Source organism: Acanthaster planci, linkage group LG02 (genome assembly GCF_054643075.1).
Source record: "Acanthaster planci isolate LZ-2023a linkage group LG02, COTS_SCS, whole genome shotgun sequence".
Classification (NCBI taxonomy): domain Eukaryota; kingdom Metazoa; phylum Echinodermata; class Asteroidea; order Valvatida; family Acanthasteridae; genus Acanthaster; species Acanthaster planci.
The window spans coordinates 25,293,045-25,305,174 of NC_141778.1; the positions used below are offsets into that span (position 1 = coordinate 25,293,045).

At 40.6% G+C, this 12,130-nt stretch overlaps 1 protein-coding gene and 2 long non-coding RNA genes across 6 annotated transcripts; 2 read left to right on the forward strand and 1 right to left on the reverse strand.

Annotated features, from left to right (window-relative positions):
- Positions 1-1,256: 1,256 nt before the first annotated feature.
- Positions 1,257-6,641, forward strand: LOC110975918 (uncharacterized). Its single transcript, XM_022228795.2, has 5 exons — positions 1,257-1,519; positions 3,126-3,164; positions 3,642-3,789; positions 4,512-4,650; positions 5,077-6,641. The coding sequence occupies exons 1-5, from the start codon at positions 1,450-1,452 to the stop codon at positions 5,101-5,103; spliced, it is 423 nt and encodes a 140-aa protein (XP_022084487.1). The 5' UTR covers positions 1,257-1,449; the 3' UTR covers positions 5,104-6,641.
- Positions 6,642-6,961: 320 nt separating this feature from the next.
- On the reverse strand, positions 6,962-11,453 carry LOC147800071 (uncharacterized). 4 transcript variants are annotated; one of them, XR_015424578.1, is made up of 3 exons: positions 10,872-11,453; positions 9,469-9,594; positions 6,962-7,017 (listed from the first exon to the last, which is right to left on the reverse strand). It is a non-coding gene; the product is annotated as an uncharacterized LOC147800071 (long non-coding RNA). The 4 variants fall into 4 exon arrangements; XR_015424576.1 differs by lacking the exon at positions 6,962-7,017 and adding an exon at positions 8,190-8,309 and having other exon boundaries at positions 10,872-11,449; XR_015424575.1 differs by lacking the exon at positions 6,962-7,017 and adding an exon at positions 8,297-8,418 and having other exon boundaries at positions 10,872-11,452.
- Positions 7,602-9,056, forward strand: LOC147800072 (uncharacterized). The gene is made up of 3 exons (XR_015424579.1): positions 7,602-7,730; positions 8,199-8,348; positions 8,922-9,056. It is a non-coding gene; the product is annotated as an uncharacterized LOC147800072 (long non-coding RNA).
- Positions 11,454-12,130: the final 677 nt, after the last annotated feature.

Here is a 12,130-nt window from a genome sequence, read left to right on the forward strand (position 1 = left end):
GACGAAATGGGCCAAACGTTTCCCTGTAATTTCACGGTCCATTTTGGTGTTGCCATCTCAAATTTTACATATTCTTGCGTTCATGATTGGCCAAGGTACCCCTCAAAACAGAGAAATCTGAGAACAGATCATACTTATTTTTATGGATTGATCAGCACAGGCTATGCATGCATGAGTGGTCGCAACTATCCTGGAGATGACCTGGGCCGGCTAATCAATACCAGCGTTGACTGATGCGTTTCCTGTACATAAAAAACACAGATGGTTTCTAGGGTTACTCCGAATGCGGTCGTGTCAGAAAAGTGAGGCTGCAACAGCTAGTCATAAAACGTCGCCTTTGAACTTGAACCACTAGCTTGTGGCTTGAAGGCGTATCCGCTTCATAAATGGAACTCCGTGATACATAATGTTGGCACGGGCGACGGGAATTCGTGCCCCTTCTACAGAAATATCGTCAGCATTCAGTCTACAGCAGTCTTAAAAATTCTTACTTCCTTGACGGTCGAATTGGAATGGTAGAGAAATAAAAACCAGACTACTTGAAAGAATGCATAAACGGTTGCATTCTCTCGACTAGACCAAACAAACCAATATTCCCAATTCCCAATATTCAACATTACTAATAAGTAATTTCACCAACTTGCTATGGCATCTACAGCATCTTGGCCAGCCGGAAGGCAATAAGGGATGTGATTGGTCAACGTGTTGCAAGCTCTTGGAGGCGCACTATTGCGAAACGCCCGTATTTTACAAGTTTGTAAAGCCATGTCCGAATCACTTGGCTATGGCCGAGGTTACACACTACCGTAGACTCTGGTGTAATTTCAAGCCGCTGCCAAATGATTCGGACACCATAGCCTCATCTGTTGAGTTCGGTCGTTCCTTTGAGAACCGTGAAAAAATGAGCCATAATTCGCGTTTTCCTCGGTGATTACCGTGACACGAACACCATCTGCAAGAGTTGGTTCCTACTAATCACTACAGTAACCCTTGGGCACTAATCGAATGTGTTGCACCGAAATTATGAATATTTTCGACAAAAAAATCAAAGACAGCAGCAGGGCTATAATCTTCCACAGGTTAGTGTTTTGTTCACAAACTTTTGGCACGGTAAAAAAGCCGCCACTCTACGACTGGTAGCTTCAATGACATCCCCATCAGGAACGCTAATATTTCTCTGAGTAACACGCATGCGTACGAGTCTTGATACGTGTATTATAATTACCCCTAATCCTCGTAGGAAAAAAATACGCAGATAACGGGGTTCAGACAACAGTTGGCAGCAGCACACGCCGGCATAGGTAAACACTTGCGTATCTTGCGTGAGGTCATCTCCACATAGGTCTTTGGAGATCGAAATATTTGCTAGAGAGAACGTGACCGTAACTCGGCAGAGTCTACCCGTAGCGTGTCTGGGAGTTGTCTTTACAACTAAAGTTAGAGTTCGTGATGGAGCCAAAGGCAAATCTCTACGTTTGTGTCGCCCTCTGTCTTTTACTTCTGACTCTACCTGCATCAGGTGAGTACCGTGAGTTCATTTTCCCAGTGTTAACCACGAAGCTGTTAACCCAAAAACAAAATTACCTATACGTCACTGACGAAGAGAACTTTAGATTGCAGTGATGGAACCACTTAAGCGCATATAAAGCTACCTCAGTTTAGGTCAGGCCCTTAGAGTTGTATGTAAGTTAATATAACTCTATGGTCAGGCCTCATTTGTTGGTGGATGTCGATTGTTTCCTTGTATATGTGTAACTTCTGAATGGATCGCCGTGGATTTTCAATTAACTTTATTACATAATGCAAGCCGGAAGAAACTCTCATCTATTTATTTTATCATCAAAGCCTTGGTGTCCTGAGCGTGTTTTTTAATCGTGAGAGTCAACCATAAAACCGCACCTTCAGTCTGACCTTCAAACGATCCGAATCCAAGGTATTAAGTGTTGTTAGAACATCATCAATAGGGCACGTTCGATATAGTAATGAAAGTACGACGTGCGTCACTGCTGTGCGCACAAGGCCTTACAATCCCGCGGTCAAGGACTTTACTGGTTAAGAACGATGGTATGTGTACCCACGACCAAACAAAGTTAAACCAAGGTGCGCTTAAATAAACAACACGTGACATTCATCGAGCTGCTTTGGAGTCGAGCAACCGAGGCGACAACATCGTCCATGATTTGCCCATCAGCTCACCATTCATAACTGGGAGAAAACATAATTTTCTGCTTCCAGAAGTTGAAGGAATTTTGAGGGGGTTGGGGGGAACGATTGGGGAAGAATTAACTGATGGACGGGGATGTGGGAGACTGTTGTTTGATCAAAAGGCTAAATGGCAATGGTGTATGCGAAAAGTAACTACGGAAGTTATAGTGTAATATTTGATAACCCGAATTAGAAGCCATTACTGCGGTGGAACCGTGCTCGTGGACAGGTGGTACGCGCGCGTTACACTCCTCTCCGATCTGTCAAGCATTGTGACTTGCCAAAAGGGTGCGCGGGTGCTTACAAAAGACCCGTGCGTGAGTGCGGCGTCTCCCTGGGTGAGTCTACAAACGCATACCCACAGAATGGATGGGGAAACTAAAATCGGGGAAAATTCTTGTAATATCACAAAAAATAACATACACAACTCTTCCGTTCCTTGAAAGTAACCTGCATGTACATGTACACAAGTTACATAGCGTTGGGGTTATGCTGAATTATTGGGAAATCATTTCATCTATTACACTCAAAACTAGCAATCGAATTTTCAGTAGTTTCTATCCTGTTCTGAAATCAAATCACTTCACGTCTTAAAAAGCCCTTTTGGATTTGTAAATAAACACCTTTACCAGTATATTTTGTAAAATATCGACATGGTCAAAAATCCTGAAAACAAAGTCAATCTTCACTCACTCTACAGCAACTTTGCAGTTTCACTACCAGAATATATACCCCTCTACGTCATCGTGTTACCGAGATATTTGATACATTTACATACCTACTGTACGACGGTATTTTATCTTTTTAGACATTACTTTATTTTAACTTTTACCCAATATATTAGAAAATCCGTATAGCAATTATGAAAAATGTTACAAAGACTGTAAGTCCCTTTTTCTTTTTTCCACTCTCTTTGGTAGATGCGTTTGGACGCCGCAGGCGTCGACACACTGGAAATGGTGAGTACCTACGGAGCACAGTCCAAACTGATTTGGTTAACGGTATGAGTAGGTTCAGCAGACGCTGTTGCGACGTTTCACAGATCCACTGCTTAGATTGCTTCAACTGCTTGGAGGCTGCTTGGATGCTTCGTAAACATGTAATTTCTATCGTGTACGCCTATACATGCACACTTACGTAAAATATAACCTATCGTGTTGTGCATTTTCTTCTTTTAGATCATTTTTTTTAAAAAGGAAAACCCACGTATTATTTAATCCACACATCCTTTATACATGTCTACATGTGTGAATTTTCACTGTCTTGATCATTCAGGAGTAATAGTCATTGTGTCACAGTTTTTCGCAATGTAAACCTAGCCACCTGGTTTCCAAGTGAACCCCGATGGAGGGTCAAACAAACTGTGTTTATGTAAATACTTGTTGCCTCACTGTTACGAAACCTGAGGTATTGGGCTTTTTTATTTTCATTTCTAGTCGTTCGCAGGGCTCTAGATTCGCAACCGCCGGTCTTGGTGAAGGGGACTTGTCCCTCCACTATGACTGTGTACGTCGACTCTCCATCATCGAAAAAGATTGTCCAGTGGTCTAAACCACGAGCAAGTGACGAAAGCCCACCGGTCAGGTAAGTAATCAAATCTCCCGGAGTCCGCCTACAAGATACGTATTGAAATGGCTGGCCTTATCGAGGACGTCACAAAGGTTAGCTAAATGTGACCATACATGAACCGGTGAAGGATCGTTAAGCGTAAGAAGCTGACATCCATTGTTTGGGTTGCGAATAATGGAATATTTTGAATATGATGCACACTGACGATCTGGTTATTAAAAACAGAATGTAGGCAAAATGCTGAGTGGGAAATGAAGCCTTTTCGATGCTGTCTGTGTATTAAACTCAGTGTGTTATTCACCAATCACACCGTGTACTCAAGGTGTCAAGTGCGTACTACGTGATCACAACGAGAGAGAACTCCGTTGTGCCTCTTTTTACAAAGTCTTGGTCCCGCGGTGTTTTAATCCGCCCTTTCATGCTGAAAACAAAATGTTTCAGCATCAACGCGTCGTCTTAGACGTTAACCTTAATCGATTCCACGACGCGTTCGATTCTCTATAAAACGATCGTGTTTTGCCACAGAGTATAGATTCCTCTGGATTTGTACTGTATTGACTTTACACAAAGATCATCGTCTTTTTTTTTTTTTTTTTTCAAGCAATATCCTCTCGAGACCAGGACGGCGTCTTCTTGGCTCGTCATAATACATGAAATCCCGATTCGTCCAGCTGCACGCTCAGTATACACAAATATTTGCTTGTTTAGGAGAAAATTGTTATGCTTGTCTTCTGCAGTTTGAGGAGAGAAGATGGCGGCCCAGCCAATGGCGGCTACTTCAATGCCTCCAGTTCTCCTTATCACATCAAGTATTCGGCCACAGATGCCGTTGGGAACAAACAATCCCCCATTTGTTCATTCACCGTCAACGTGAAGGTGAATATGAAATGTTCTTCTGCCATTTGTAGAACCGTTGCTGCAACATGGTGGCTGACATGAGGGCCAAAAGTGGTCATTTCGGAAAGTCAGTAAACAATGACCAGGGTTTTAGTGCACAAAGGTGTGATAACACTAGTTTATAATGACACAAAATAGAACTGATGTGTGCAAAGTGGTCAAAATACGGAATGCTTATGCGTATGGGGCAGGGATTCGAGCTACCGCAAACAAAAGGAGAGGACTTTTAAAAAAAAACAGTCGATATTTCGTGCGTATACGTCTACTGCATGGACCTCCATTACAAAAACAACATGGATGATTAAAGGATCACTAGTGTCGAGTAAATTGAGCAACTGGTGCTTCGGCTTTAATAGATTAAGAAGCTAACTGATAACTTAATCGTACCTTGCTGTTCCCATCTAGGTTGAGGATAAGAAGCCACCCAAGTAGAGCGGCATCAGTGCCCAGCCTGTCTGCACGTCCACGGTTGTTACTTGGAGCAGAGTGTAGACTATCTGAGTCGAAACGAAGAAGCAACAAAATTCAAATTAAACCCATGGATTCACCTTACTTTGCACGATGTATTTATAATACTTTTACAGTTTAGGCTTTGGAACTAACACCACTTTCAAATGGGCATAATTTAAAATCAGTACCGGTTTTGAAAACACACAGGAAATTACTCTGATTTTCGTATTAGTAAAAAATACTCCAGAAGTTAAACAAATCCTGATCACCAATTAGCGTACATGCATGTTTGTTTAGATATTGGGTACTTAAATGAAGAATTCTTTGAAACAACATCGGAAATTTAGTTAACAAGCAAATATATTACTAGAAATAAGTTTTTCACACACGGGAGAATCTCCCATTTAAAGGATAGCTGCAATCAATTTGTTTTAATACAAATCACCCAATTAACCTTTTTGTCCAAATTAACTTTGTACACAACTTTTGTTTCACTTTTTCAAAGAGTGCCTTTTTGGTTTGGATGCTAATGAGTGTTTCATTATTCAGGAGCAAAACTGTGACGTCATCCCAGGAAGAAGGCCTCAGTGTTACATTGGTTTGAACCCCAAAAGTCCTGCATTTTTGTAGACTGCTGTTCATGTGCAAAGCAACAAGCAAGCATCCATCTCTTTCTCAGAAATATATTTAGTAAGTAAATTCTCGGGTCACAAGTTGAACAGAAAAATCTGTGCACTGAACTACGCCTTCCCCTGGTTGAGATCGCAGCAACAGCGCCCTCTGTTGTCGGCGAAATCATAGATGATTTTTAAGTGCTCAAAAAGTGCACTTTATAATGTGTTCAAACTCATGAGTTTTAATACAATGAAGAAGAGTATATAAAAATGCAGAAAAACAGTGTCCAACAAAAATTCATTGCAGCTACACTTGCAGCTACAGCTACAAGTTCTCGTACTCCCTTTTCCGGCTCTTGAATGAAGTCGAATTCGACCTCCATTGCGTATTTGGAATAAGGCAATTATCTGTGGCTACTGACATTAAAGCCAAGGCAAGCGAGAAGTCACTATCCTGGCGGAGCTTTTTAGTCTGCGATGCGTACGAGTGAGTGAGTGAGTGAGTGAGTGATTAAGGATGATCATTGGGTCGTGTTTGTTTCTGGCATATGGATAACTATATTATTACCAACTTTGTCCAGTGCATGTAAGACTACTACACGCATTTGAACTCGGAATGGATAAGGTGTACTTAACTTTTGAACTAAAACAAAAGCACTCACTGTATTCTCCAAAGAGTTTTTCTCGTGGATAGCATCTCATTTCATGAAAACCGTTATAAGTAGTATGTATTGTTAACAAACTTTATCCACAAATATCATAACCAATAATGTTAGAACTGTCGGTTGGATCTCTAGTTGGCTATATAATGAGAGCCAATTTGCACAGTTTTGGTTACATGTGAATTCATCGGATATTAATCACCAATTTTTCAGTTATTAATAAAGATTCTCCTATTGTAATGTACGGCTAACGTTCAGATCGAATTTCATTGCTCGATTGGCCTGAGTACGAGACTTCAAAAGCAATCTGCGGATCCAGGCATCGATAACCTATTCCATTTTGGTTTTGTGCCAAGGGTTGAAGTGCTTTCTGAAACGCATGATTATCACACACTAGCAATCCACCAACGATCAGGCTGCAAAATAGCGCCCTCAGCGGTGCTCAGTTGCTTCAGTACAGTTGGCGCATATCGATGCACGCGTGGACCAGACTGTGCCTCTTCCAGACCCACCCAGCGTGCGTTCACTTCTGTTACTTCGTGTTGAACGCCGGACTGTCGGAGGGGGCAGTTCAGGGAGGGGGTAGGTTGTGGCCGAGCGGGATCACTGTAGAAGGGATGCTGTTGGGGAGGATAAGGGGAGGGTACTGAACATGTTGACTATGGACAGTCGAATCTAAGTTGGCCAGGATAAGCAAAAGCGAAACGCACTGTAACTCACGAGTCTGTTCATCTAACCATAGCGAGGAAGCAATTTTAATAATTGAATAAACATGCATGTATCATAACTATATTTGCACTAATTAATAAATCTAGTTAAAAAACATTATAATTTCTAAAGAACCTAGTTTCAACTGTATTAATTTAATCTATTCAAACTAAAATAACAATGATATATTTTACTATTTATTTTACTGGTGCGTTTTATTCACGACTTAGAATTTCTTCTTCAAATTTGTAAATACATGCTTTTATGAGATAATGTTGTAGGGTATTGACATGGTCAAAAATACTAAGAAAAGTAAAGCACAGACATTCTACAAAGAAACGTTGCCAAATGTGTACCATTTTACGTAATCATTTTACTGAGATTTTTTTCGGACCAATTTGTCAAACAATTTTTTTCTTTAAACTTATTACAAATGTCACTTAAAACCTTTTAATTAAAGTTTTATCTATTAGCAAGTTCGAATAGCACATTGCTGTTACGTAAAACTACACAAACGTATTCTTTTTCTGTGTGCATAATCAACTACCCTTGAAAGTCGCTTTTTCTTTTCTTGACTCTCTTTGGTAGATGCGTTTGTAGGCCGTAGGCGTCGAACCCGGACGAGGTGAGTACCCAAGGAGCACAGGGAAAAAAATTGGTAGAAGGTTCGACAATGCTCTTACAATGTTTCCAAGATTACTTGGATTACAATGGATGCTTCGGAAACATGTAATTTCTACTGTGTAGACAATATAGCCTACCGAGTTGTGTACTTTCTTGTGTACCTGGGTATCAGGAATAGCGTGGATTTTAAAATCAGTGAAAAAAAATTGAAAACAAATACACGTAAGAACACACAGGAATACCCAATTACCACCCTGCTTCAATTATAGAGGCATAATTACTGGTCCAAATTTTGTGCCTTTTACAGATTATTTCCTTTGAGCACGTCGATTTCATTCTTAAGAAGTGAAGTATTCCTTCCTTCATTTTGACTAAACTAAAGCTTACTCCAGCGTATTTTGCTTTCAGTAATGAAAGAGAAGGCATTTTTTAATCCAGTGTTTAAGATGATCCACTCTTTGCCTTTTAGTCGCTTGCGAGGCTCTAGATTGGCAACCGCCGGTCTTGGTGAATGGAACTTGTCCCTCATCTATGACTGTGTACGTCGACTCTCCGTCATCGGAAAAGATTGTCCCGTGGTCTAAACCAAGAGCAAGTGACGAAAGCCTATACCAGTTCGGTAAGTACTCAAATCTCCAGGAGTCAGTTGGTGAATAGATGCGGTACAAGATAATGATGTGTTGAAGTGGCTGGCGTAATCAAGGACAATCCAAAGAAGGATTGTAAAGCATAAAAAAGTTGACATCCATCGTTTGGGTTACGAATGGTGGAAGACAGTGTACGTTGAATATGATACATACTGAAGACTTGGTTATTAAATGCAGAATATAGGTGAAATGCTGAGTGTGAAATAAAACGTTTTCAATGCAATTACGTTGCTTATCACTCACACTGTGTAGCAATTTCATATTCCTAAAGACGTAAAGAGAGTGTGCACGACATCATCAAAATGAGATATTGTACTCAGCATGCTTGTTAGTTTGGCTTGATCGACACCGTGTACAGATTGCATCGAATATGTATTGACTTGGACATGTCGTCGTCCTGTACATGTATCAAGGAGTGACGTCTTATGGCCAGGACTTCGTGTGTTTGGCTCGTCGCGAGACATACTTTTCCCACTTCAACAGCTGCAGGTTCAGGGAATACAGGATTTTGATTTTCTAGTTAAAAACTTGTGTTATTTCTGCAGTTTGAGAAGATAAGATGGCGGCCCAGCCCATGGCGGCTACTTCAATGCCTCCAGTTTCCTTATCACATCAAGTATTAGGCCACAGATGCCGTTGGCAACAAGTGGATCTCTATTTGTTCATTCACCGTCAATGTGAAGGCGAGTAGGACATGTTTCTGGCCATTTTTGGAATCTTTGTTACGGAGTGTTACCAATGAGTACAGAGAGGTTAAATCATTTGGAAAATCAGTAAACAATGATCAGGGCTTGTATGCATAAAGGTGTGGCAACACTGGTATGCTATGGCACCGAAACAGTATGGACAGAATAGGCCTACAGTATAGGGAGGAGACTTGAACCACCGCATTACAGAAGGGGGTAGGATTTTTTATCGGCATTTCGTGTGTTTGGGCTGCCATTGCAAAAAAAAAAATAAGATGGCTGCCTAAGTATCTCTAAAGCTGTCAAGAGAATTTGAGCAAATTAATGACAGTGATTTTCTGACTAGTGCAATGCACCAGTACGGCTTTACTGGATTAAGAAGCTATAACCGACAGTTTAACCATACCTTTGCTATTCCCATCCAGGCTGGAGATAAGAAGCTACCAAAGTAGAGCGACAGCAATGCCCAGCCTGTCTGCATGTCAACGGCAGTTACTCATCGGCAGAGACTGTATAGTATCTGAGGTGAAACCTAGCAGAAACATTAGACCAGCAGATACACTTTACTTTGTATGATATACGTAATGCTTCACAATTATTAGGCTTTCCTGTTAACACCATTTTAAATTGCTAATACATTCAAAATAAATTTCCATAGTGAAAAATATAAATATAATTTCTCAAGTTTTTGAGTACTTTGAAACATACTCTGCAATTTACTTCTACAAAATACTCTCATCGACGTGCTTGTACTAGTCCTGCTCACACACGTATTTGCACTTCAGTTGGCATGGTCGAGGTAGAGTTGACTTTTCAAATAAAACAAAACACATCTGCATCTGCAGTTGGGTGTACAATGAGAGTCGATATTGCACACTACTTTATCACATGCGGATTCATCGGGTATCAATTACACATTGAAGTGATATCCTTATAGCACTGATGTCATCAATTCAAAAAGAGATTCTTCCATTGTAATACAACTAAGAAAGAATACAGCCCAACATTCAGATCGAGTCTCATCAAAACAGGCTTTAACAACAAAAGGTTGACGGGTGAAAATAATAATACGTTTTCTGCATGCACTATTTTGTACATCCCCAGTGTGGTTATTTGACTTCCCTACATACCGAACTGTATCCTACAAATAAGGCAGCTAGACAAAGCCCTGCAAATAGCTGGTCAGGTCTGAACAGGCACGGTTCTACAGGGGCAGGGGGCTTAGAGGCTTTGCCCTCCCCCATGCAAAAATTGTAAAAGGAAAATTAAAAGGGCAGGGTTCGCAATTCTCCATTTAATATTTGGGTTTTTTTCTCGACTCCCAAAGTGAGAGTGCAGTATTGAAAGTTAAAAGGTGACATCACGTGTGAAGGGTCTAGCCCCCTCCTCAAATAATGGCTGGAGAACCACGGCTGGGTGTGAGTTATGTGTGAGCGTATGTATAAAACAATTGCGATCACGATATTATTCATAAAATCCCTAACTGTCACTCCCACAACAACCCTCGATACCCCCAACTTAAAGTTCTGTGTATGCTGCCGTGGCTGTAGGCATGGAGTAAGGCACTGTATGTAGCAGAGACAATGCAGCCAGATTGTTACGCGAGTCAAAGGTCACACACGTGGATTGCGCAAACACGCCAAACAAAAAGTTTGTACATGTACAAAACAATACACTTCGGTATGTACGCTCACTGTACACTACGTATTGACGTCACATCTTACACACTGAAAGGTCCCGAACAACTGCGACCAAAACGTCGCCACTCATTGAAATTCGTCCAAAACCAAGCAACTGAGTTACACTCACCTGATCTATGGACAATTCCCTTTCCCTTTGATGGGTGGGTTCGGACACCCCGTACAACAACAGCTCGAATAGCCAGTGTAGACTCCTCTGCGCCGCGCACACATCTGTACGCAATGGCGGCGTTCACGGTTCATTACTGAAGTGCGCGTGCGCAAGATTAGCGCTTAACGACTGCATCGCAGAACAGGCTGCGTTCCGATTGCGAAACGAAGAGTCGTCTTTGTTGATGGATTTTCAGGAAAATGCTGAACTTAAGTAATTTATTTTCAAAAGCCTTTATTTTGTGCTCTTCGTCAGAAACTGTAACGCAAAGCCTAGCTTACAATAAACATACACTGTACACTTTCAACGGCCCGCTCGCACTTCTTGCCGCCAAGGCCATTTGTATGTATGCGTGCAAATTATGAATTTATTAGTGAACTTGTTTATATATGACACTGACGGGCACTAAAAAGTAAACAAAATGTGGAGTATGCATACGCGTATGGGGAGGTATGAATACGGTCGGTATTTTGAGCGTATATTTCAATGCTCAGCCTGTCTGTATGTCAACGGTTGTTAATTAGAGCAGAGTGTACACTATCTGAGGCAAAACATAGCAGCAACAAAATTCAAATTAGACCAGTCGATTTGCTTTATTTCGTATGATTTACGTAATACTTTTATATTTAAGGCATTCCAACTGACACAGATTTAAATTACGCAAACGTTTTAAAAATGAGTTTCGATTGTGAGAAGTACGCAGGTAGTTACGTAAATTTTCGAGTAAGTGAACAATACTTTGGTATTTTGGATTAACAATTCTTCAAAACCATACAGGGAAGAATTTAGGTATGGAAATTATATCAGAAAAATGTAAACACTTCTTAAACTTGAGATATCTGCATTTAAACTTTACTCAGATAAACACTCGGATACCTAGATATAGTTACTCTTTTACTTAGATAGTCATTCAGTTATACGTTTGATAATATAATGTACTCCATTTATACCCTCAATACTCCAATATTCACAGGCGCTTGCGTGTACGTTTTAAGCTGATTTTTGTTTTTGCATAGTTTATTAGTCACCATCATTTATATTTCATGCCGAAAGCAACTGTTCATAGTATCAAGTGCCGAAAAAGAATTTGTTAAAATTGAACTACGAATGCCCAAAAGGCAGAAAGGGGTTTTGTGTACAGACAAAATTCAAGGCCATTTGGACCATTTATTTGTCTTTTTTCGCAAAATAAATTGAACAAGCATGAAAAATGAACA